Source organism: Delphinapterus leucas, chromosome 10 (genome assembly GCF_059928025.1).
Source record: "Delphinapterus leucas isolate spDelLeu-1000000601 "Yukka" chromosome 10, BTC_Dleu_Yukka2, whole genome shotgun sequence".
NCBI classification, from domain to species: domain Eukaryota; kingdom Metazoa; phylum Chordata; class Mammalia; order Artiodactyla; family Monodontidae; genus Delphinapterus; species Delphinapterus leucas.
The window spans coordinates 41,397,332-41,422,847 of record NC_143138.1 but is presented as its reverse complement, the minus strand read 5'-3'; the positions used below and the strand labels follow the sequence as shown (position 1 = coordinate 41,422,847).

General features: G+C 45.4%; 1 protein-coding gene across 5 annotated transcripts in view; it reads left to right on the top strand.

Moving 5' to 3' along the window:
• Nucleotides 1-334: 334 nt before the first annotated feature.
• GCLC (glutamate-cysteine ligase catalytic subunit) overlaps nucleotides 335-25,516 on the top strand; it is a 38,636-nt gene continuing 13,454 nt past the window's right edge. For 3 of the 5 annotated variants that reach the window (XM_089918908.1, XM_089918905.1, XM_089918906.1), the window contains exons 1-6: nucleotides 335-944; nucleotides 18,516-18,628; nucleotides 19,465-19,647; nucleotides 21,860-21,973; nucleotides 23,535-23,593; nucleotides 23,717-23,850. In XM_089918908.1, coding sequence (XP_089775034.1) covers nucleotides 795-944; nucleotides 18,516-18,628; nucleotides 19,465-19,647; nucleotides 21,860-21,973; nucleotides 23,535-23,593; nucleotides 23,717-23,850 — 753 coding nt within the window. In that variant the 5' untranslated portion in view covers nucleotides 335-794. Of the gene's footprint in view, nucleotides 945-12,767; nucleotides 13,847-17,291; nucleotides 17,503-18,515; nucleotides 18,629-19,464; nucleotides 19,648-21,859; nucleotides 21,974-23,534; nucleotides 23,594-23,716; nucleotides 23,851-25,516 lie in introns of those variants that run through there. The other 2 variants (XM_089918907.1, XM_022581546.2) reach the window with 2 other exon arrangements.

Genomic DNA, 25,516 nt, shown 5'->3' with positions numbered 1-25,516 from the left:
CTGGTTTTATAAGTGTGAGGCGCTTCTCTCCATAAAAAATAATATGGTGGATTCTTCATTAATTCGAATAATCAAACTTCTTCCCCAACGCAGAGTTTCTCTCTTTGGATTAGAGAAAACGGATTTTTACACATCGCGTTTGCTTAAAGCGAGGCCGACCCCGGCCTGATGAGGCCCTCCCCTTGGACTCCGCCCTAACCACGCCTGCGCACGCCTACCCCACAGCCTCTGAGTCTCTGCGGGTGCTCGGCCACGCCTCCTCGGCCGCACCGCCTCCTTTCCCCGCCCCAAGCCCGCAGTCTATAAAATCCGGAGCGGCGGATCGAGCTGGGGAGCGGCGAGTGGTTGGGAGCACTGGGCATGCTCAGCGGCGCAGGTTTTGGTCACAAGTAGGAAGGAGGTAGTGCAGGACACCGGCAAAGAGAAGCGGGAGCCACCGCTGCGCTGGGGCTGTGGGGGCCGCCGCCGCCGCCTCGCAGCAGGAACGGGGCGGGAGCCGGAGCGGGCGAGGGGCCAGGCCGTCGGGCAGAGGGCCGTCCAGCCCGCCCCCCCGGTCCGCAGCCTCCGTCCGCGCGGTACACCCAGCCCCTGGGTCGGTCCCCCGGGCGGCGAGGAACTCGCGCGGGGGAGCCGGAGCGGACCGGACCCTTCCTCCGCCGGCTGCGGCCCGAGGGCGCCCCCTCGGGGCTGAGCCGCCGCCGCCTTCCGCGGGGAGCTGAGTGTCCGGCCCGCGCCGCCCGCCGGGAGCCCGGAGCGGCCGCCGCCGGCCCAGAGGGCGAGGAGAGGGGGCGGCCATGGGGCTACTGTCCCAGGGCTCGCCACTGAGCTGGGAGGAGACCCAGCGCCACGCCGACCACGTGCGGCTGCACGGGATCCTCCAGTTCCTGCACATCTACCACGCCGTCAAGGACCGGCACAAGGACGTGCTCAAGTGGGGCGACGAGGTGAGCGCCCGGCCCCCGCCGATCCGCGCCCCTTTGTTCGGCGAGGCCCCTGCGCCCTCGGTCCGCGCCCTGCGCTGCCCTGAGGGTCCCCGCCGCGCCCCCGAGGGTCCCCGCCGAGCCCGCGGGCGTCCAGCGCTGTCCAGGGCCGTGCTCCGAGCCTTTGGCCGGACTTCTCTCTCCCATTCATTCATTCGGGGTTCGTTTCCGTTCAGCAAGTGCGGAGTAGGCGCTGGGAGGGCGTGAGCGTGCGTGCAAAAGTGTGACACTGGGTGCCTGGAGGAGTTTTCAGGCTGGGGTGTCTGCCCGCCGCCTATCGACCCACGGTCCCGTCTCAAAATGCCATTAACGTGAAAGGGACTAAAGTTGTCCTAGAAGGCCGGTTGCTGTTAGGAATCAGGTCTTCAGGATTTCGCTTCCGCCCCACCTCATCCTGGTGCCTTTTAAACCTCCAGCTTCTCCTCATCAACCACCCCCCGACCACCACTTTATAGATATAAATTTTAAAAATCATGGCTTGTTTTAATTCTAACTGGGAACTCTGAGAGCTTCAAAATTAGGATTTGTTAGTGCCTTTCCATGGCCCAGATCTAGTATATAAACTTTCCGAATCTGTGCTTCCACATGTGTGCTGCTTCGAGGTGAAATGCCTCTAGATTCTCAATATTGAACCATTGTTTATTGGAATGATTTGGAAAGCACTGCCTCCTGTTAGTTTTAAAGTCTTTTCTGCCAAAGCGTTTTGTGCCTTTCCTTCCTGTTTTTAAAAAAAAACGTGTATATACAGTTCAAATAATCAAATGACTTCTGGAAAGCTTCGTTTATATTTTTCGTGTTTTTACCTTTTGCTGTCCATGGCTTGCTCAGGTGTAAATAATTTATCTCCTTGTCAGTGTTATCACTCTTTACCTAAGTGTCAAGGTGCTGCTACACCAGTGCCGAATCTCTCTCCTTGCAAAAAGTTAGTTTTTCTATGATTGGAAAATACTTCTGCCTGTCATTTGAAGGAATTGTGCTCTTGTAAGCTAGAATAGTATCATGACTAGTAATTCACATTTCTACCGTAAGGGGTTTGCCATACTTTATTGGACAGAAGAGGGGTACAGTATGTTTGGTGATGAGTCTTCAGTTTTAGACTAAAGTTCTTTTTTTTTTTTTTTTTACAGCATCCGACATTTTATATATTCGTGTATTGTGTTTATTTTATGATCTATCCTCTGTTCCCTCTAGATGTCTTTTTCTCTCCCACACCTCCCTTTCCTTTTTTTCCACTAACAAACCCATGTCCTTTGGAATGAGGAGTTTACTGTTTAACAGAAACCATGGAGTAGAAAAGTTATCTTAGATTTAAAAAATAACCCGCTGATTATTTATTATTACTTTAAATTCTGCTTCAATCATGTCTGGGTAGAGTGTAAGATTTTCAAAAAGAATAAAATTCCTGCCTGCCAGTATTGACAGTCCTCTTGGAAATAAGCAGCATGACCCAAGGGGAAGAATTGAGATTGTGAAGTGGTGGTTCACAATTGAGATTGTGAACCCTGGTGGTTAAGAAAAAAACCCCACTCTTCCTACTCCTGGAATAGTACTTCATTGAAAGCTTGGTCTCCCCCAGTTTGATTCTGTAAATCAAACAGGGGCTAACTCTCCGTTGTGGTACCTCTGCATCTCTGGACAGCGATGTGACTTGGGCGGGGGAGGGGGGGTTGTCTCACACCTAAGCATTTGCTGATGCTTCTGTTCCTCCAGCATCATGTAAAGGTAATCACTCTTATGTTACAGAAAATTACTTTTCATACTGGAGATCATGATCCATTAGTGGGTTGAGAAATAAATTTAGAAGATTTTAGAAGTCTGAAATTCGTTGTTTCTTTACAGCATCTGACATTTTGACCCTTGAAAAACTAGAGTCTGAACTGCTCAGGTTTACTTATACGAGGTTTTTTTGTCTGATAGTGAATACAACCTGATCCACGGTTGGCTGAATCCACAGACGCTGAATGGAGGGCCAACTATGGGGACTTGAGCCTCTGCAGATTTTGGTGTCTCTGGCAGGTCCTGGCACCAGTCCCTTGTGGATACCGAGGGACTACGGTGTATTATTTGTGTATTGTATGTATTTTATGATCTCTCCTCTCCCCCTAGATTTTTTTCTCTCCGAGACTTTAAAAATGGAAATGGGGTAGGATGAAGAGTATTGGTTTATCACACGTAGTGAGAATATTATGTCAAACTTGAGTTATTTGAGAGTGTGTGTAGGGGTGGTATATTGGGTGCATGTAAATTATTTCTTACTGTGGTTGCAGTTACGGGGTTTGAAAGTCAGAGTCCCACATTTATCATGGCAGGCCTCCCTGACGAGGTGAGCCTCTGAGAAAGAGCAGGCCGTTAACACTCTTAGCATTGATCCTTGCGCATAGTGGGAACTCCCTGTCACGTCTACTGAGTAAAAAAAAGTCTGCAGGCAGAATCAGCCTGCAAGTGAGCTTGTTTGGATGCAGAAGCCTAGGAAACAACCAAGAATCAGGCTGGGCCGATAAAAGTGGAGAAGGGTGTGGTGGGTGCCGTGGCCCTGGAGATGAAGGATGGCCCCACCAGACAGAAAGGGGTGTTTGGGACGTGATATGTTGGGCTGGGTCAGCGTGATACCAAAGTACTGCTCTTTGTGGAAGTTTTGATGTTGTGCTTACAGGACCATGGACTAAAAAAGGAAAAAAAGCAGCCTAAACCCATCATCGTAGATCTGGTTGGAAGGAGAGCCTGCCGCCACTTTGGAAATGCTTGGCGCTAGGACAGTATTTGTCTCTGGTGGTATTTATCAGGAAGAACTTGGATTTGGAGTTGCACTTGTGTTGTATTCCAAGGCTTGCCAACCACCTTGGTGGTTGTGAACCTCAGTTTCCTCCTTTGGAAAATGAGAGGGTTGTTCCTCTTTGAAACTCGCCTGGGATCATCTTTAGACTGCTGAGTGAAGAGAAGGCTGCCACCAGTCACTGTGGTAAAAATGGTTGTATTGTACAAGTGTGTGTCTGCTGGCTTTTTGGAATTCAGAAGTATTTTCCTGTGAGAACCTTAGAAACAGGCAGATTCCCAGGTCAGCTTACAAATGCGAGTTTCGCCTTTAGTGTGGCTGGTCCCAACCCATTGATCATGCTGTTACTGTGGGTAATCGAAGTTCTAACTCCCAGGTACTGGGAAGATATTTCATGCTACCCCAGATGGGGGTGAGGGGGAGGTGAGATGGGTGTTCCGGGGGGCCCTGATGCCTGCTAAGCGTTCTTTTATGCAAAAAAGTAAGCACTTCTCTTTTCACAGCCCACACACAACTTTTTAGGTACAGATTTTGTAAGTTGGAGTATGCACATTAAAAGACAAACCTAGGAAGTTTATAAACACTGCAAATGTGGCAGTAAATTCGACTCTTGAATGCTTCCTAATATCCCTCTAGTGTCAGCTACCTGCCAGGCTCTTCAGCTACTTAGTGGCAGAGGCATTATCAGAATTGAAATCTGTCTGACTCCACGGTCCACTTCTTAAATACATTACACCAGGTTTTGGAATATTTACAATGTATGAGATTTCATCAAATCTCTTTTTACAGAGTTCAAACTCTCCAGGTTACAGAGGTGTCAGAAAAACATTTTAAAGGAAACATTTTTTCTGATTTTTCTTTTTTGCCTTTCAAAGGCAAGAAGGTCAATTGTGCTCTAATTAGCAGATAAATCTATGAGAACTTTGAGAGAAATATACATCTTTAATATTTATAAGTGTGTTATTATCATGTGTAAAACCAATAAGAACTGAGATGGGATTTATAAAGGGCTGGCATATCATTCATAGTTTGAACTTCAAATTACCTATGTAGGTTAAGAATGCTTACATGACTAATTAGAAAATGCATAGCTTGTTAATCAGTAAGCTTATGATCCTATAGCAAAAATAACATCCTGAGCTATAAATCTAGAATGGACAAAAGCATAGTCATTTGAGTCTAATTGAAGGTTCTGTGTAGCTTTGGACGAAGTGCTTATCTCAGTTTTGTCATCTGTAAAATGGGGAGAGTAATACCTTCCTTATAGAGTTAGTAAGATTAAATGAGATAATGTTGCTGGAATGGTTTACAAGTAAGTGCCTAGTCTTTTAAGTAAGACTCATAAATGTTCACTTGGGAATGTTTAAATACCCAGGATATCTCATTTAAAATATATCATTTAAATAGCCATGGTTATTGGGGAATGAGGCATTCCATGTTTGCCGGTTTTTAACTGAAATTTGCCCATTCAGATATAATTGTATTCCATTAGCTTAGTAATTGTTTATGGTATTTCTAAACTGCATTTCAGAATCTAAATTGTGTTTTTAAAATGCATTATTTGACAATGACTTCTTAGAATAAGGTACTGAGCAAAAATTACTCTGAGAATTCATGAAGATTCCGTAGGTCATTGTGTGCTCTCTGCACACGAAGCACAGTTGCTGCATCTTTCTGTCTCTTGCTGTCACTGTGGACATCAGTTTATCCGCATTTACTGATGTGTCTAAAGCACGGTGGTAAAATCGAGGAAAAAGAGTGAAATATGGTTAGAGCTTTCTGGTGGTTTTCTGTTTTTTTTTCAAAATTACCTTTTATAACCAAGAGGTTCATTTTTGAAGGTTAGGGAACCAGAAAACTGACTGTGTGTACAGTTGAGCTTTAAATAACATGGATTCGAGCTGCACTTGTCCACTTATACATGGATTTTTTTTTCAATAAATAACGTACTAGAGTACCACATGATCCAGACCATAAAATTTACATGCAGATATTTGGCTGTGGGGAGAGTCAGCATCCCTAACCCCCTCATTGTTCAAGGGTCAACTGTGTATTAGGAATTGAGGCTAAGAATTTAAGCTTGGCTTAAATGTGAGCTTGACTATCACTTCTGGTGTCCATCTCAGTTTGGGATTTTTTCCCCCTGTTCATTTCGTGTTATATAGTTTTATGTGGGCTTTCTCTTTAAACCAATTTCATTGAATTATAATTTACATACAATAATACGCACCCATTTTAAACATAGAGCTCAATGACTTCTAACAAGTGTATACAACCAGATATCTGCAACCACAGTCAAAACAAAGAAATAGGAAACATCTGTGTACATATAACACTTCCATCACCTCCAGATGTTCCCTTGTGCCCTTTGCAGACGTGTGAGACACACAGCACCCCAGGTGATTGTGATGCTTCAGGCACCATCTTTGGGAAGCTGCCCTAGAGAATTAGGGTCGTTATTTATATGAAGAGAAGGAAAGAGAAGGGAAGGATTCCGGGCAAGTGAACAGTGTAATAAAGGCAGAAAGGTGAGAAATAGCATTGGTGTGTGAGCGTTCTGTGTCTGGTGGTGTTGTCAGTGCGGTGAACAGGTAGGATTAGTTTGTAGAGGTCTTTGGATACGTAGAGGTTTTGATGTACTTTAAATATGGCGAAAACACAATGGGAGGAAAATATTTATTCCTTCTGCACACGTGGCTCCCCTAGAACATGTTTCTGGACTCCTGAACAAGTTACTGTGACCCCACCACATCACTGTTGAATTCTTCTTTGTGAAGAGGAATGTCCAGGGTATCACTTCTAAAGGTACCACTTCTAGGAATGTCTAGTAGTGGTGTTAGCAAATGTACTAACTAGAACTCTGTAGCTTCATTTTGAAGGAGAAACCTAGGTAATGTTCAGTGTAAGGCCCCATATCTTGAGGAAAGATGTCAGAATATTATCTGAGCCTCTAACATAGAATTTGTGTTTCTGTCTAGGAAATCTTTCGTTATCTAAGGTTTTCTCCCGTATTTTCCTCTAGAAGTTTTATGGTCTTAGGTTTACGTTTAGGTCTATGATCCTTTTGGAGTTAACTTTTGTATGTGATGCAGGCTATGGATTTTTGGGTTTGGTTGCTTTTGCACAGTGCCCCAGCACCACTTGTTGAAAAGACTATCCTTTCTCCACTGCCGAAGGCCCTTGCACATTTGTCTAATATCAGTTGTCTATGTGTGGTTTCATTTCTGGACTCTTTGTACTGTTCCATTGCTCTATTTGTCCTTATGCCAGTACCACACTTTTTATTGCTATAATTTATAATAAACTGTGAGATCAGGTAGTCTTACCTCTCCAACTTTGCTCTTTTTCAACTCATTTTGACTCTTTTAGGTCCTTTGAATTTACACATGAATTTTAGAACATCTTGACAGTTTCTACCCAAAACAAACCCTACCGGGATGTTGACCGTGGTTGCGTTGAATCTGTAGATTGTTTGGGGAGAATTGACATCTTAACAATGCTTCCAGCCCATGAACAAGTATATCTCTCCACTTGTTTAATTTCTCTCATCAGTGTTTTGTAGTTTTCAGTGGACAAGTCTTTCATGTCTTTTGTCAGATGTATCACTGAGTGTTTCATATTTTTTAATTGTAAATGGTATTACTCTTTAAGTTATAATTTCTGACTGTTGTTGCTAATATATTAAAATTGATTTTGTGTATTTATCTTGTATCCTGCAACCTTACTATACTGCTTTTGAACATAGGGAATACAGTTCTAGTAACTGTTTTAATGTCTTTGCTAATTCTATCATCTCTGTCATTTAAAGTCAGGTTCACTTGACTTTTTCTCTACATTTTGAGTAGGTTTCTCTGCTTCTTTGCATGCCTGGTAAGTCTTTGATTGGATGCCAGACATTGTGAATTTTACCTCGTTGGGTGCTTGATATTTGCGTTTTCCTAAACGTATTCTTAAGCTTTGTTCTGGAATATAGTTATTTGGAGATGGTTTGATCCTTTCAGGTCTTGCTTTTACAATTTATTCAGCAGGTCCGGAAGAGTGTCACTTTAGGGCTAATTATTCTCTTCTGCCAAGGCAAAGCCTTCAGGGGTACCTTCCTCAATGCCCTGAACTAGGAGTTATTCCATTCTGGCGGGGGGAAGGCACCCTGTCCCAGCTTTGGGTCCTCACCTCTCACGTGTGGGTCGATTTACTACCAAGTCCTTAAGGGGGGACCCTCTGCAGATCTCCGGAATTGTCTGTGCAGCTCTCTTCTCTTTGGTACTTGGTCCTGTGACCTCTAAATTACTTGGTTTCCTCAGATACTCAGCTCTATCTCTTCAATTCAGGGAGTCCTTCCCCCCACCAAACCCCCACTCCCACTGTGGGCTCTGTTTCACCTCCCTGCCCATGATCTAGTGCCTCTCGCCAGGCAGGAAGCTGGGGCATTTGTAGGGCTCACTCACTTTAAAATTGTCCCTCCTATCACGGGGATCTCTGCCCTTTGTTATCTGATGTCCAGTGTCTTGAAAATTCTTTTATATATTTTCTCTCTTTCTCTCTTTTTTTTTCAGGGTGGGGGAGGGTGTGAAATTGATCGCTATTACTCCATCTTGAACAGAAGTGGAAGTCTTTCTACCTTTTCTCTGAGCTCTGCTCTCCTTTGTCTGTAAACTTTGTCCAAAGGCTAGCTACCCTCATGGTTATATCTCCAGCAACCTAGATATAGCCAAGTTTTTTAAGTCAGGATTTTCTTTGCCTTTATGCTGTAATGTTCATCACTTAGTACCACTGTTATCATCCTATGACTGGGTATTTGGTGAAAACACAATTATTTTGAAGTTTGCATACATGTTTAAGAATGGACTAACTTGAAGATGGGAGTGCAGCCCCAAGTCTTCCTCCAAACAGTCGTGTGATCTTAGATACAGAACTTAAATTCTTTGGACCACAATTTCCTCATCTGCCAGAGTAATGAAAAAATTCTGTCATTTGGTTTTGAATTGCATGCTTTTATATGTATATGTAATTTCTAATTGTATCTTTTAACAATTTGACTGTTTCAGAATGCTTTAAATGCCACACAACTTACAAAAATCAGGAAATGTGTACAAGAGACAGTAGAATCCGTTTCCTTATCCCGTCACCTTTTGGGTTTTAGGATTTTTCAAAGAGAACGTACTTTACTGGCTACTGAAAAAGTAATCTAATTACAAACCCATAGATATTAGGTTTCTAAAACCTTTTCCTTAACTTCCTAAGTAAACCTGTTTGAACACCATAATGTTTCTATTAAAAAAAAATAAAAACAAGATATTATCGCAGGCTGTTTCCTTCAGAAAAACTGAGACTTAAGCTTCACTTACATGTGGCAAACACTAAAGGCTTTATTTCCATGATGGATGGCTTTTAAGTATTTATTGAGTGACTCCTGTTTATCAAGGACTTCCTGTGGTAGGGCATGGGGTTGAAGAGAGAAACCAAGAAAAGGGAGAAGCTCCCTGCCCTTGAAGAACTCCAGTGGCATGGCAGGGTCAGGGGACAGGCTGGAGAGAGGAGGGGAGGAGTTTGCTCTCTGCCTGGAGATCCTGGGAGTCTTAGAGATGGGGGGCGGAGTGGGGGACCTTCTGGGAGGATCTCAAAGGGAGACAGAGAGCGCAAGGGAAGGGTGTATGCAGACGTGCGACTGTGAAGTGCCTGAAGTTGAGGATCACTGCCGTGGTGTGGGACCAGAGCAGGGCAAGGGGAGTGGCTAGAGGCTGAGGCTGTCGAAGGTCCTTTGTTTTTTGGGGGTTTTTGTAATTAATTTTTTTATATTGGACTATAGTTGATTTACAGTGTTGTTAGTTTTAGATGTACGACAAATTGATTCAGTTATACATATACCTATATCTTCTTTTTTTTGAATTTTTGAATTTTATTTATTTTTTTATACAGCAGGTTCTTATTAGTTATCCATTTTATACATATTAGTGTATATATGTCAAGGTCCTTTGTAATGGACCATGCCAGGAGACGTGGTATTGTCAGTCCAGGAATCGTACCGGGAGACTAATCCTGGGTCTCTTCGGCGGTGGTGGGGAAAACGGGCTGGGAGGGTAACTAGAGGCTGCGAGCTCCCACTGCAGAGGTTACCTCGATGCTGAGGGAGGGGAGAGAGTGTAGCCTGTGGGGATAGTTCCTGGGGAACTGCTTGGATCTTCTGGTTTGGGACCTCCTAGGTGAAGGAGCCCAGTGGTCATACAGTGGAGATGCAGGGTAGACAGTGCAGAGGGAGCTGGAGCAACATCTGAGCTGGCTGTGTGTGTGGCAGGGCAGCCACGGGCCTAAAGATGGGGTTAAAACCAAGGAGGAGAGCGAGATGACTAACCCAGAGAGGAAGCATGGCCATCTCCTCCGAACCCTGGTGATACACACAGAGAAGGACCTGGACATGTGTGGGATCTGGAGAAGGACGAGTGGGGGCAGTAGGACTGCCCTGGGGACAGGAAGGATGTCAGGCTTTCGAGAGGAGTGCAAGGATGGGAACGGAAGTGAAGCCGGAGTTGGCCGGTTAGGGGACTGGAGGCTTTGGCAGCGACCTATCTCGAACATACTAGAACTTGGGAAAAGAGCAAAAATTGGTTTCCAGCCAAAATAAATGGCTCAAAGCCCATGCATGTTTTCACAGCATGTAGGGTCCTTGAAATCTTGGTTATGATTTTCAGAAAGAAACAGAATTGAATTGGGAAAGCATATGCATTTTGGTTGCTTAGTAGCCACGGGGATTGTATATTGAAACTGATCATAAAGGACTGAGTAATTTAGAATGATGACCCTGAATCTCCTCCACTTAAGGGCTGGGTTTCTCAGACATTGTTTCAGATGTTTCAGAAGTTAAGGAAACATAAATAAGCGTCAGACTTCTAGCCAGAAGAGCACATCTTTTATAGGTGTCCGGGAAACTTGGTTATCTAGGTTGGTATATTTTTGCAGCATTCATATGGCCACGGCTCTACTCTGTTGGACACTGGAGAGCTTTCTGTGTTCTTAGATGTTTGTTACGGTCAGGATTTAGTAATTAAACTTATTTCCACCACAAGATTACAAAAGAACCCCCAAACCAGATGTTCCTAATTACATAAATGTTCACACAAACCCACTGTCTTGTCTCCCATCCCCCAGGCCCTTTTTTCAGTCCTTTGGATTTAGTTAACACCTTCCTTTTTTTGTACTGGATGATGATTTAGCAGAGTTAAAACAAACCCTGAAGGCAAGAGCCTCCGTGAAAGTTTACATTTTTTAATTTAAAAAGTTGTTTTGCTTGAAAGGATACGCTGCGCACTGTAAGCCTCAGAGGAACGTTAGAGAGGTTATTTGGGAGCGCTTCCCTCATTTCCCGCTAAAGCGTTCACGTATTTACGCAAGTCGGGCACTTGGAAGGCATATCGTCCAGCACGCCGTGTGGCAGCAGCCCTGCCTGTGGTCCTCCCTCCATGGCTGTGTGAGTGGTATCCAGGGCTCAGGAGCTGCCGGCCCCAAAACACAGACAGCGAGAACTAGGAAGCAGGCAAAAGCCCTCTCGGCACAGAGTGCATGCACTTTACTCCTGGAAGCCTGTCTCAAGCCCTCACCCGGAGATTGCTCACTTTATACACAATTCCTGCAAGCTGGTCATTTCCTTCCACGGTTCAGGATGAACTACAAAAAATCAGTCGAGGCAGCAATCAGAGAGCAAGTCGGAGAGCAGCTTGGAAAAGCAGATCTCGACACGGCAGCCGGTGCCTCCCAGGGCCTTACTCTGTTAAAGAAATGAAATTGCCCCGAGTCTGAAGCCTTAATAAAAAAGTGGAAGTATGTTTAGTATCTTCCTATTGTAGCAGAAGAGGATGTAATCAATTTTAGAAAGATTTCCACTGATGTATGCATACAATTTAAGAGATCATGTGCTTAGAAGGGGTGAGCTTTAGGTAGCAAGACGATGCATTTGAAAAAAATTCCCTTCCTGGCAACGCAGTGTGTGTACTGTCTTATCTTTGAGAGGGAAAGAAAAATGGATGGTTTTATACCACAAGAACTTCTGGAAGAGTTTAATGACAGACATAGTAGTTTAGAGTTGGAAGGGACACTTTGTTAGATTAGGACATGTTCCAAATGTCCATAATTGTAATATTTGTGAGGAGAGAGGGGAAATTAAGACTGCTCTGGCCTGGGTGACCACTTCCACAACTCCACAAGGCACTAGTGTGGGTGGCACCCCTGGGCATGGGACAAGAGAGGTCCTAGCGTTGGGGGTTAGCCAGGGTTGCGCTGAAGAGGTAGCACGTGACTAGAGCCCATCAGGAGCCAGCTACTTGAGGGGCTGCGGCCAGAGCTTTCCAAGCAGAGAGCAGTGGCGCTGTCCAGGCCCTGGAGTGGTTGGCTGGTGGAGAAGCAGAAGGAAGGCCTGTGTGGGTGCAGCCTGGGGGGCGGGGCTGGAGTGGAGAGGCGGCACACGTGGTGAGGGTGCTAAGATGTGCTGAGTTTGAGCCATTTGAAAGTGTCCGGGAGGGGGGTGACTTGACCTGTGCCCGCTGTCGCGGAGCTGGCGGTGTTCCGCATGAAGTCTTTCCTTTTACTGAGACCGCGAGTGCCTGAAACAAACACAGCGCGAAACAGTATTTGGGTGAAATAGTACTTCTTTTCCATGAATGACATATTCTGGTATTTATTCTACTCATTTCAACGTTTTTTGGTAATGTTGATTACAGGCCACCATGGACCCGTAAGAACACTTAAAAGACACTGTTCCGCCTCGATACGTGTGTCCCTGCCTGAGGGCTAGAAAATCATCACTAACACGTGAGGATATGTGTACTCAACTACCACTTTAGGCACTTGACACATTACTTTGTGTGCTCCTCCCCAGTGGCCCCTTGAGGTAGGCGTTATCCTCATTTTATAAAAGAAAAAAACACAGATGTTACTAAGATTCAAATTAGGCTCCAACCCGAGGCGAGGCTGGAGGTGGAAGGGAAAGGAGTAGAGTGTGGGGTGGGGTAACGAGGCGGGTGGGCTGCTTTGATAAAGGTCTCGAGCAACAAGTGCAAGCTTCGGTGTTTTTGGTTACCAGATGATCAGTGGTTCCCTCCTAGTGAAATGCCAGCTACACTTTCAGATCTGAAAAGTCGAGGATGTGTGGTCAATTTCTCGGTCCGCAGGGCAAATGCTAACAGGTTTAGCAATGTGGCTGCGGCCTTTCCAGCTAATCTTCTGCTGGCAGCCTAGCCCTGTGAGAGGGCAGACACGGATGAGCCTCTGTGGGGATGAGGCTGACCTCACTTGATAGCTATGCTGCCAGGCGGACCTTGTCCCGGGCCGCAGGTAGTGGGCCAGCATCAGAGCCCCAAGTCAGGAGCTCTGGTTTATCTCAAACAGAGATTGTAATCCTTTCCCGTGAATTCCAGGTATGGCAGGAAGGGGTTTGTCTTAGCACGTCTTGCATCCTGCAGACCCTGTCTTCAGCAGGTCAGAATTGCTCTCTTGGTGGGACCTGCCTCAGCATCCAGGCACCATCAGATGCGGTTATGAAGGAGACCCTCACTGTGGTGGAATGGCATTGGACTTGGAGGTCTGGAATCGCTGTCACCTGCCCTTGGGGGCCCAAGGGCCCCTCTGAGCACAGCAGTGACTTAGGAGTTGCACGTCCTGTTTCGGCACTGGATCTAGGTCTCTTTAGAAAGCATCACCCTCCCTTTGTTGGGTGGGTTAATCTATCACCAGTTCCTAAGAACTAAAGCCCTGAATTCCTTATCTCTCGATGGTGGTCCCTGAATTTGGGCCAACTTCATCTCTAAACACATTTACAGGGACCTAGCTTGCTTTGTCAGTCACCTGCTCCTAGGAGTGCCTGGGACCCTGAGCCAGCCCTGCTGAAGCCCTGAGTTCTCCTTTACCTCGTGGGAGTCCTCCAGGGGCCCTGACCTCTCACTCCCTCACCGCCCCCTCCCCACCTAAGCGCTGCAGAGCAGTTGGTCCAAGACACCCTCTCTTGTCAGCCGCGCGGTGACCAGGACCCTGTTCTCAGGAAAGAAGCAAAGAATTCACTTGTCCTCAGAACCCAGAAGCTATAGTACTAACCTGCAGATGTTTTGAGGTAAATAAGAACTATTTATATTTACAGTATTATTTCTTTAGGAGGACGTGTCTTCTGGCTTAGGTTTCTAAGTTGCAGAGTGCCCGTGTTGGTGGCCACAGCAAACATCTCCTTTGGTAACTTCACGTGATGTGCTCTCTTTTGTGAGGTTAATTTGTGGGAGCAGACTGGTTGGGTTCTACTTTGGTTCAGAAATAAGGTAGGAGTGACTTAGCCTGGTCTTTGTAACCATCAGAAAATGAAAACTGACACACGCCTGAAGTGTAGTGGCATGGTTAAAAAAAATCAGCCAGTGTCAATTCAGAGGCCCAGAAAGTAAATGTCTCACACCATTTGTAGGACATGAAAGAGCAGATCGGCATGCGGGGCTCTCCTTTGCACCAGCAGCAATGCATCAGTAAGTGTGTCCAGATATAATTCCAAGAGGTGATTTCTCTCGGGTTTAAGTCCAGTGCTGTCCAGTACAACTTCCTGCAGTAATTGAATCGTTTGTGATATCGTTAGGGACTTGGGAACTGAAATTTTTATTTTACTTTATTTTATTTTTGGCTGCATTGGGTCTTCGTTGCTGTTTTCTCTAGTTGCAACGAGCCGGGAGCTACTCTTCATGGCGGTGCACAGGCTTCTCATTGGGTGGCTTCTCTTGTTGCGGAGTACGGGCTCTAGGTGCGCAGGTTCAGTAGATGTGGCACATGGGCTCAGTAATTGTGGCTCACGGGCTCTAGAGTGCAAGCTCAGTAGTTGTGGCACACGGGCTTAGTTGCTCCACGGCATGTGGGATCTTCCTGGACCAGGGCTCCAACCCGTGTCCCCTGCATTGGCAGGCAGATTCTTAACCACTGCAACACCAGGGAAACCCTACTTTAATTTTACATCTAAAAAGGTCACACGTGCCTTGTGTCTACCATAAAGGAGAGGGTGTTTCTTTTTCCTTTCCTTTATTGAAAGGTGTCATTGTCCCCTTTATGAGATTCATCACAATTTTCCCTGCTGTCTCCTGAATCTTAAAATTTTTCACTGAGGCTTCATATTCCTAATCTTGGCATGTGAAGAATTTGTTTTGGTAATGATTCAAGGAAGTTACTTTACGTAATCGTATAGGAACTTCATCATTTTACGCAGTGTTAAAATTGAGATTAATGTATTATGCATAAAAACCTCCTGCTCTGTTAGCTGAAGTCCTGGTCTAGGACACTGGAGGAAGACCAGGCCAGGGCAAGGCCACGTTTATTTTGTGTAAACTTCCCTGTGTTATTCTGTGGTATGAAATGGCATTTCATGGTGGGGGAAAAGTCAGAATATAGCAGATACTATAAGAATTTGATGTAACTTTATTTTTGGCCTGTGCGTTTCTTTTTTTTTTTTTTGAAGTATAGTTGATTTACAATGTTGTGTTTCAGGTGTACAACAAAGTGATTCAGTTATACATACACATATATACACATACATATATATGTATACACATATATATATTCTTTTCAGATTCTTTTCCCTTATGGGTTATCACAAAATATTGAGTATAGTTCCCTGATGTAACTTTAGAGTAAACTACTAAAACGTTTCCTTTTGGGGAAAATAGAGCAGTTTAAAATAACCTTTCAACAGTTATAGTCTAAAATGTCACCATATACAAAGGGTTCCTGGACCTATGGTGGTCACCTCAAGTTCACCCACTGTTTCAGGCACAGCTGCTCTTCTGGTCTTGCCACGCAGGTCTTCCCTAAATCACTACAAGTGATTTTGAAACCAAGTAGCATCACCATTGGTTCTAGGACCCCTTTGGGTGCTCCAGGCTTGAGTATCTTGCTGGATACGGAAATGGGCGCCATCCAACTGGGTGGTTGAAAGTGCTCAAAAATATTGGTCATTAGTATTTTGCTGTGTGGGGAAACCATCTTCTGGGCAGAAGGCACAGTCACTAGCTTTAAAACAGTTTACAGTCTAGAGGCGGGACTACTGTGACATGGTCTCCAGGGGTGGGCCCAGTTTATCTGCATCTCTGGGCAGCCAGCCAGGTGATTACGCTGCAGTCAGGGTGGTGGTCAGGGGAAGCACAGGGGTCAGGAGTGGGGGCTGTATTTATGAAGACCCTCTCCTTTGCCTGGCCACCCCATTCCCCCCAAGGAAACCTTCTGATACCCCAGGCGGGACCAGACCCTCCTGTTACACGTGCCCCAGACCATTTAGCTCCCTTGAATTACTGGCTGTCATTTCAGCCACCTGTGAGCTTGACAGCAGGAGCCACATCCACCTGGCTCTGTGCAGTGCTCCCAGCACCTGCCGACCACAGGACTTTGGGTGAAAGGACAAAGGGTGTGGAGGCAGCAGGACGCTGTGTTTCAGCACTGATGGGTCATCAGCTAGTTAGAGCCTTATCACAAGATGGCTGCGGGCTTGTTCAGGAGTCCGTGTAAGGAGAAAACCAGGTCTCTTAGATGCAATGGGTGGTCCCAGCCGAAGTCAAGACTGCTTACTGCTCGGGCCGGTGGAATGGAGGAGCTGGCCCTGAATCCTGAATTGTGAATTTCTTTAGGGTGGCTGCGGACCCCGCCCTGTAGCCCAGTCCTCCTGGGCTGAGTTACCCCGCACCTTCCCCCTCCTTGGCCTGACCACCTGGTTGCAACCCCTTCTCCAGGGTGTAAGGAGGCCGGAGTCTTCATCCCAGTGCCTGGGAAGCAATGTAGGACCTCACTGTTCCACAGGGACGCAGTGATGGGTTCCCTGTCTCCAGAGGTCAGACGCATGATAGGTTGAATACTTCAGAGAGGTGGCCCAGAGACCTTTGTATAACGTTGTTTCAAAGGAATTTGAAAATTCCTTTTTTCTAATATACACAGAAATTGACAGAGGAGCTTTCTCAAAGTACAATCTCCCTAAATAGGGAACTGCCTGTAGCTGCTTCTGAGTCTTATGGAACTAGATTGTTTCCAAATTAGGTGCTGTTTTCACCTCAGCGCCAGCAAGACAACTCTCTCGGTCTATTCAGGCTGCTGTAACAAATACCACAGACTGGGTGGCTTAAACAACAAACATTTACTTCTCACAGTTCTGGAGGTTGGAAGGTCCATGGTCAGAGGTGCTGATAGATTTGGTTTCCAAGTGAGGTCCCTCTTCCTGGCTTACAAAAGGCTGCCTTCTCGCTGTGTTCTCACACAGTGGAGAGAAATCATCTTTCTCGTCTCTTCTTATAAGGGCACAAATCGCGTCACAAGGGCCCCACTCTCCTGATTTAATTACCTGCCCCCCCCCCAAAGAGCTCACTTCTAAATACCATCACATTGGGGGTTAAGGGCTTCAACATAAGAATGGTGTGGGGGGCACTAACATTCAGTCCATAACAACAACTAATAAAAGTTCATCAAAAGTTTATTTTTGTTGTCATTTAAACCTGCCAGGCTATTTCCCTATGGTTACTAACATTTTTTTCCCCTTTTATATTTCTTAGCTGAAGGGCAAATCAGTCTCTTGAATGGTACTGTTTCTGTGATAGGGAGGACTGACTCAGATGCCTTCCACCCGGGACCGTGGGTCTGCAGACCAGAGCCCCCCCTCAAAGGGAGGCTGCCCAGCCCCAGCCCCTCTGGACCCAGGCCTCCTGCTGGGCTTCTGCGCTTTGGTTTGTTTTTAAGGCTGGGATCTGGATTTACATGTGAAAGGTGAGGTGGATAAGGTAGATAGTGGATGTATTGTTGCTTGTCTCTTTTATAATAAGCCAAACAAATTACTTGCTGGGGATTGGTCTGCCACGTGCCACAAGTTTGCCATCCGTGTCTTGGGGTCTTGTGCAAAGGGTGCTCTCAAGCGTTTGCCTGAACGGTCCAGCTCCAGTCTTTTCACTTACCTGTGGATGATGTGTGTCTTATTTTAACCGTGAATAGTGAGCCACAATCTGCACTATTAATACCAACTATCGTGACTTGACAGCGTGTGATTTCAGGGAAAACAAATGCAGGTTCTATTTGTACTCTGCCCAGAAAAGTCTTACTTTGGTATTTCACTCTTGATTTTTTATCAGAATTCCACCAGGTATTGTTATGAATGCACTAGTGCACCTTGCATTGTAAATTCTGTATGAGTTCAGAGTGGGGAAGTGGTCTTAAATTATTCCTGAAAAACCGAAACAAAATTGCCGAAACTCCTAAACTAATACCTCTACATTGGTGTATTTGATTTTGATTTAACTGTCCATTAGTGAGGCTCATAGTGGGATGATTAAATAACCTACCAGTGAGGAAGGATAATCTACCTTGATTAGAACGCTCAGGTAACCCCTTTCATAAACTTACAGTAAGCCCGCCGAGGAAATACGTCGTAAAATGCGACTGCTACGTGCAACTGCGATTTACAGAATCCTGGCTTTGAAGTACTTCTTTCTCGAAGTACAGTTTGTCAGAATGGGCATCCTGACCTTTCTATAAGGTGTTAAGTAGAACGAGGGAAGACGGAATCACGTAAGAGCCCTTGTCCTCCCACAAGGCCACTGTTGGCCATTCTCTCCAGGTTTTTGCATTATGCAAACCTCACTCACTAAGCACCGTTGTGTAAGCAGATGTGACTCCTCAGGACACTGTCATCCTTTCCAACCTTCACGTTTCCCTACTTTTCCTAAAGGTCGCATCAAGCACGAGTCTGGAGGAATGTTCATCTTTCTCTCCTTTATTTTCAATAGGTGGAATACATGTTGGTATCTTTTGATCATGAAAATAGAAAAGCCCAACTGGTACTGTCTGGAGAGGAACTTCTTGAAACTCTGCAAGAAAAGGGGGAAAGGACAAACCCAAAGTAAGCTGATGTACTGAAGGCTTCTTTGAGAGCTTCTGAAACTGTTAGAACCACTGGAATATCATCCTCTCCTCCCACGTACAGGAGACAGGAGAGCACAGCAGTTTAGGGCTCTGGCTCTGGTTCCCGGTTGCCTGGGTTCAAATCCTGCTTCCTCTGCTTAATAGCTGGGTACCCTTAGATGGGGTACTTAACTTCTCTGTGCCTCAGTTTCCTCAACTGTAAATCAGGGATAATAATAATACCTACCTCTTAGGGTGTAGACATTCTAAATACGTTAGTAAGCACTTAGAAGAGTAAACTCAATATAAAGTTTGTTTACTATTTAAATATTTTTTTAAAAAATTGGCAGTTACCAAGATCACAAACCATGGTGTCAGAGAAAACTTGCAGATGGGTTTTGCTTGGCTGGCAGGATGTTTTTTAAATATTTCTTTATTTCAGTAGACAGAGGTGAAGGGGGCATGTACCTCCAGTTCATTTTTCTACCCACTACATTTTGGGAGGCTGGGTTTGCATTTGGAACCCAGTCTTAAACTGAAGGAGGCCTTAAATCCCCACGTCCTTCCCCGCAGAGTGGACAGGCTTGCTTGCCTTGGACAGTGCATGCCCTGTGTGTGTCTCAGTTACTTATAAATATTTTAGACCCAGCACTTGTAACCCTTATGTAGTTGAAAAGCTGTGGACGATTAACAGCCACTGGGAATTGTAAAGAGTCCTTGGCTTCTTGTATACCCAGTCGTTTCTAAGTTTTTGGAAGCAACTTTTTCAAAACTAAAAATGGAGCAGACTGCAGCAGAAGAATAAGATGGACTGAAACCTTTTCTCCTCTGTAGCCACCCTACCCTTTGGAGACCAGAGTATGGGAGCTACATGATCGAGGGGACACCTGGCCAGCCGTACGGAGGGACCATGTCTGAGTTCAACACGGTCGAGGACAACATGAGGAAGCGCCGCAAGGAAGCGACATCTCTGCTGGGGGAAAACCAGGCCCTCTGCACAATCACTTCGTTTCCCAGGTTAGTCCCTGTGTCAACGTGCATGGCTGGCATTTCAGAGCATCCGGGTATCAAGAGAGCAGATCACAACCCAGCACTTGACCCCACAGCTCTCATGCTTTGCAGACAGGTCATCCTCATCACACTGTGTCCGGTAGAATCTGTAACATTAGAGCTGCAGGCAGTCATATGCCAGCCTCTGCCAGTGGTGGTGGTGGCCGGGGGGACTGTGGAAGGACCCGAGGGCCACAGACTCCGCAGGCCGAGGGGGAGGAGCAGTGCACAAGGAAGGATGTGCGTTACCCCCAGATCAGATCAGGGGGGCCCCCCGACGGGGGGCTGGCATCAGCGCTCCCAGGGTCTGTTGATACATATTAACAAAGAACAAGGGAGTCACTGGGTCATGTTTGGATTGTGCTGAAAAGATTTAGGATTTGTCATCAAATCTAGTTATGGCTAAAGTTTCATAAGAGTAAATATAAGGTAAATATGAACAGTGAAATTCTGTCCTTAGCTTATTATGAGGTACGTAAATATCACACAGTTATACATAGGACCTGTATGCAAGAATGCAGTTCTACCAAATCGTAAATCTGGTTATCTCTGCCAGATATCTGTCAGATTGTGGCAAAGTATGCTTACCTCCCCAAAGTTCAAAAGCACTTTGGGGATTGGTATCCGTGGCCTGGAACACTCTGAACTATTTTTATGCTTTCTTTTTTTTTCCTGATAAATGTCCACGATGAACATAGGCATTCACAGTCACACCACTGGTCTTAGGACACTTAAAGGGAATTTTGTTTTTTAAAATCTCCATGGTCACATATAAATAGTTGAAACCTTATTTAAGCAACTCATCAGACATTTAGAGAAGTATCTTTTTCCTTCTCTTAAGTTATTATGAAGGGAGGAGAGTTGAGCTAGGAATAAGTTTTATTCTAAAAATCTAATTTTTTTAAAAAAGCCTAACCATATCTTTTATGATGAGAGGGTATTTTGGGATTTGTAAACAAAACAAAGATAATAATTATTTGTTTGTAGAAGCCTCACCTTACATCCACAGTTAAATGATAAGGGAAGTTTTATTTCGGGATCAAGAGGGAGAGCAAGACTCAGTTTCTTCAGTGTAAACAGGGTGATTCTCTTTCCGTAAACAGGTGCAACTGTAGTGTGGCCTAGCAACCCAAACAGTGGTCGTGTGACTGTTTACATTTAAATCAATCCGACTTGTATACAATGAGAAGTTCACTTCCTCAGTCTCATTCGCCTCCTTCCACCTGCTCAGTACCCACCTGGGCAGTGCAGGCCGTGAGCATTTCCATCCCTGCAGAGGTTCCGTGGGATGGTGCTGGCCTGGAGGAAAAGTGGGGCTGGGGGTGCAGGTCTGAGTCCTGGCTGCCCGCTTCCTGCCAAGTACACATGTGCTTCTCCAGCCTGATTCTGGTCAGCAGAGAGACCCCCAGATCTCAGTTTGTCACTCTCTGCAAGGGCTTTTCCTAAGGCTGCAGGCTGTCACTGAATAATGTACGGAGCTGCAGGAACTCTGAGGAGCCCCGTCATAGCTGGGGCTGTTTTCCAGATAAGATCGGCAAGTTCAGTTGTTGTCCACAAGGCGAACATGGGCGGCCAGTTTTATAAAAGGTGAGGTTGAAAATAAGGCACCGGCTAGTCTTGGCTCCCAAGCCAGAAGTTTCCCACTGTCGATCTACACCCTGCTTTGTTTCTCTGTTGGAATTAAAGCTCTTCCTCAGGTCAAGGGAGATAATAGCGTTGGGTTTCAGCCTCCAGAGGGAGATCCTGGGGGTGGACAGGGGCACCGGCAGAGAACCTGCCTGATCTGGACGGAATCATGAGGTGCCTGGCAGAGGCAAGAAGCAGGAGGCCTGTCCCAAGTCGAACCAAGCTGATGGGGAGGTGGTGGTGTGCAGGGGTCAGAGCTGGTAAAGGAAGACACCTCAGAAACCGCGTGGGGGAAACAGCCAAGGCAGCCAGGACGTAGGTAAGCGCTCTGCAGACCCTGAGTGGACGGAGGCTTCTGATAAAATCGGCAAAAGGGCTGCAGTCACAAGAGAAGAGCTTGGTGAGCAAGACAGACTGCAAAGGCATGGCTGCAAGGGGTACAGTGTTTGCAGAACACCTGTGTGCCAGACCCCTGAAAAAGGCAACGTTAAACATGCATGTTTTTAATCCCTGAAGACAGATTCTATCTCTTTAGTTCTTCAATTTGTTGTAGATTAGGCTGCCCTGGGTTCACACTGCCCGAGTTCAAGCCCAACCCAGTGGAAGGAGGAGCTTCCAAGTCCCTCTTCTTTCCTGATGAAGCGATAAACAAGCACCCGCGCTTCAGGTGAGTGTGTGGATGACTCAGATCCCTGGATCCCTGCCCTGGGGGTGCAGTGTCCCTCCCGGAGTCCTGAATTCCAGCTCCTGTGGTAATTAACCAGAGGAGCCCACAGACCCACAGCTACTCCTGTTCTCGGTCCCCCAAGGCTGCTTGGTTGGTGCTGCTTGTTTCCAGGCTGGATCTGCCTGTTTTCCAAGTGATCCTAAAGTTGTTCACTTAGCCACAGATGCATTTCAATCCTAGCTCTGTTAACACCTGTTTGGAGAAGCTTTCTTGTCATCATTTTTACCTTTTCCTCCTCTGAAAATCACCGCCAGTATCTGTGGTCTTCTCATCCCACTCCATATACCTTCACAATAAGGTAAAATGTGTACAATACCTGTGTATATAGTAGGCATGCTCTACCTTCTGTTCCACTAACTCCTAAGTCTGTTGGTCTGTAGTTTTAATTCTAGGGTTTCAAGTTGCTTCAGGGCCCACACCAGTCTGATCTCAGCTTTGGACCTTTGAGTCTCACCTGTCATCCTGAACCCGGGCTCCTGACCTAGAGTTAGGGACCTGTGACTTCTCAGTGTTCATTCCTGTAACAGGTCTGCACACCTGCTACGTGCAGAGTCCGTGGGGAAGATAAAGACATATAAACATAGTTTCCAACATCAAGTGTTTATAGTGTGCCAAGGGGAAGGTGGAGATCTTCAGCTGCAAGAAAAGGCAGATTATGACAGCTGTCCAAAGATGGTAACACCAGAGAGAGGAAGGTGCTTCTGACTGAGGGGGTCAAAAGCAGGCCTCCTGAGAGAGGTGGCATTTACACCGTCGACAGCAGCACTGCCCAGTAAAACCATAATGCAAGCCACACGTGTAATTTTAGTAGTAATTTTGTAGCCACCTTAAAAAAGTGAAAAAGGTGAACTTATAGTGTATTTTATTTAACTCTATATATCCAACTTGTGACCAGTATTTTTTAATTATTAATAAGTTTTACTTTACTTCTGTACCAAGTCTTCAAAATGTGCTGTGTGTTCACCCTCAGAGCACATTTTAATTAGGGCTGGCCGCACGTCCAGTGCTCACAGCCACAGTTTGCCTAGGGGCTTCTGGATCAGACATCGCAGGCTGGAGGATCGTGTTAATGCTGCAGGATGGGTGGAGGGAGTGCTGAGGTTCTGGGGTCCAGAGATGCCCGGGAAACATGAGTACCACAGTTCGGCTCAAGTCTTTGGACTTAGCATGGAAAATGTTAGAGACATAGGGTGAGGCCAGACCACGGCAGACCTTGGACACTTGAGCTTGGTTTGGTGAGTCACACGGAGCCGGGGATCAGGGCTTGGGCAGGAGAGAGAATGACATTCTCAAACAAGAACCAAAGGACGTGGTATTAATGCAAAGCCTTCTTTCAGGAAATCCCCTCAGTCTCTCGGTCCACGTGAATTTTCGGTAGGGATGTCTTAGAGGATTAGTATGAGGGAGGATTTCATTCCGTGTACTTGCATATTGTCAAATTCTTCTTTTGCATGATGGTTCTTAGGTGACCAACTTAGGACATTTGTTGTCTGTTTTTTAGTACCCTCACCAGGAACATCCGGCACAGAAGAGGAGAAAAGGTTGTCATCAACGTCCCAAGTGAGTCTACAGAGGTGGCGGGTGGGAGGGGACCCGCCCCCCATTGTTGTTAATCCTTGACTCTCACCCATTTCCTGCTCTTTTCTTTCTTTCTTTCTTTTTTTTTTTCAATTAATACTGCAGTATTTAAGGACAAGAATACACCATCTCCATTTATAGAAACATTTCCTGAGGATGATGAGGCAGCAAAGGCTTCTAAGCCCGACCACATTTACATGGATGCTATGGGCTTTGGGATGGGCAATTGCTGTCTGCAGGTATCATTTCAAATATCCAGAGAGGCAAGCTGTCCTCATCCGTTTCTGTTTATTAACTTCTTTTCTTTATATGTGCATGTTTCCTTTTTAAAAATCACATTTTAATCAGGTTGAAATAGTAGCTAGTACTTCTTTCTGAAAACCAATGAAGTTATCTTCGTAAATTCACTGGAAGTTATCTCTGGACAGAATTTACGGAATCTACAGTTCACTACAAAGACATAGTTGTTAATGAACTTAAAAGGTGAAATATTCTGCAGTCACTGCCTCTGTTCTCTCTGTGCCTAATTTTTGCTGCCATCTAGTGACTAGCTTTGAGATTGTAAACATTGCTCAAATCTTATCATTTCTGAAAATGAATTCTGGATGCACTCCAGTGAGCTTGTGATCCAAGGGAAGGATTATTTGGACTTTAAATTTTTATTTTCCTGCAAGGCCATCTAGTGGTATAAAAAGAATAAATATTTAGCAGCCCATGTTTGCCTTGCCCCTGGCTACGTTTCACAGGAGGTATTGTAGAATAGCCTTTCTCTCAATGACTTGGTTAAAACGTCCCCTGGATCTAATCAGATTACTGGCACCTGTGGCAGGGATGGTGTCCCACCTCACAGGGGACCTGGAGCGGGGAGCAGGAACCCATCAGGCTGCCCACAAGCCTGTGTCTGGGCTTTAGCTGTGATTTCTCAGGTATTTGGGCAACTCCCCTTCTTCTGGTCTCGGTTTTCTCAACAGCTGAAAGAAGCGTTTATATTAAGGCTGCTTCTAGGTCTGTCTCTGAGCTAATATTCTTTAATTGTTTTTATTAACAACAGTACTGGTTTTAACCTTTAATTTGTTTAAAATCATGTTAGAACAGAAGTAAAAGTGGCACAAAATTTAAAGTTTCAAACTGAAAATTTCAAAAGAAAAAAAGAGGGCCTCTTGTTATTATCCAAGGAGATTTTCTCCAGTTCTGATTATTTGCTGATTGGAGCGGTGTGAAGCCTGACCCCACATGAGCACCCCCCAGCCCACCCCCAGCCCTCAGTCTGCCTGCCCTCCACACGGCTGGGGACCCAGCATCCCATCATTTCAGGCAGCTGCACACAGACACACACCTTCCTGCACATGTATCTTGGATGTGTTTATTTTACAACTATGTATAATCAAAATTGAATGCCAGAGTCAGATTTTTACATGCTAAGTGTGTTCAAATAACCATGGCCAAGGATACCATTTTCCCTGCTTTCCCTGACTTATATAGGTGGTATAAAGCGTGTCTTCCAAACAAACCTAGGCTATGAGTTTCCTTCCAGATGGACACACTTCATAAAAAAGAGACCTGTTGACTTTTAACTGCCTTATCTGCTTCCCTATCTTAATTCCAAATATTTCTAAAGAGAACCATTAAGCTCTAGAACTTAGAGTGCACAGCTTTAAAATCTGTCAGTGCTCTTGGAGGACCGATTGCCTCTTTTTCTTGGTTTAATATTAAACCAGGGTGTTTTGCCATGGACAGCACAGTTGCCCCATTCCAAAGGGATAGTCTTTCCCTTGAAACACTGTGTTTACACAAATAAATATGTCCTAATGGTAGGTAGTTTACATTTTTATTGCTTGTAGATACAGTTTTCCATCCAGTTTAAGCTTTGTCATGGGTTTAAGGTTGTTTTCTTTTTCTCAGTGG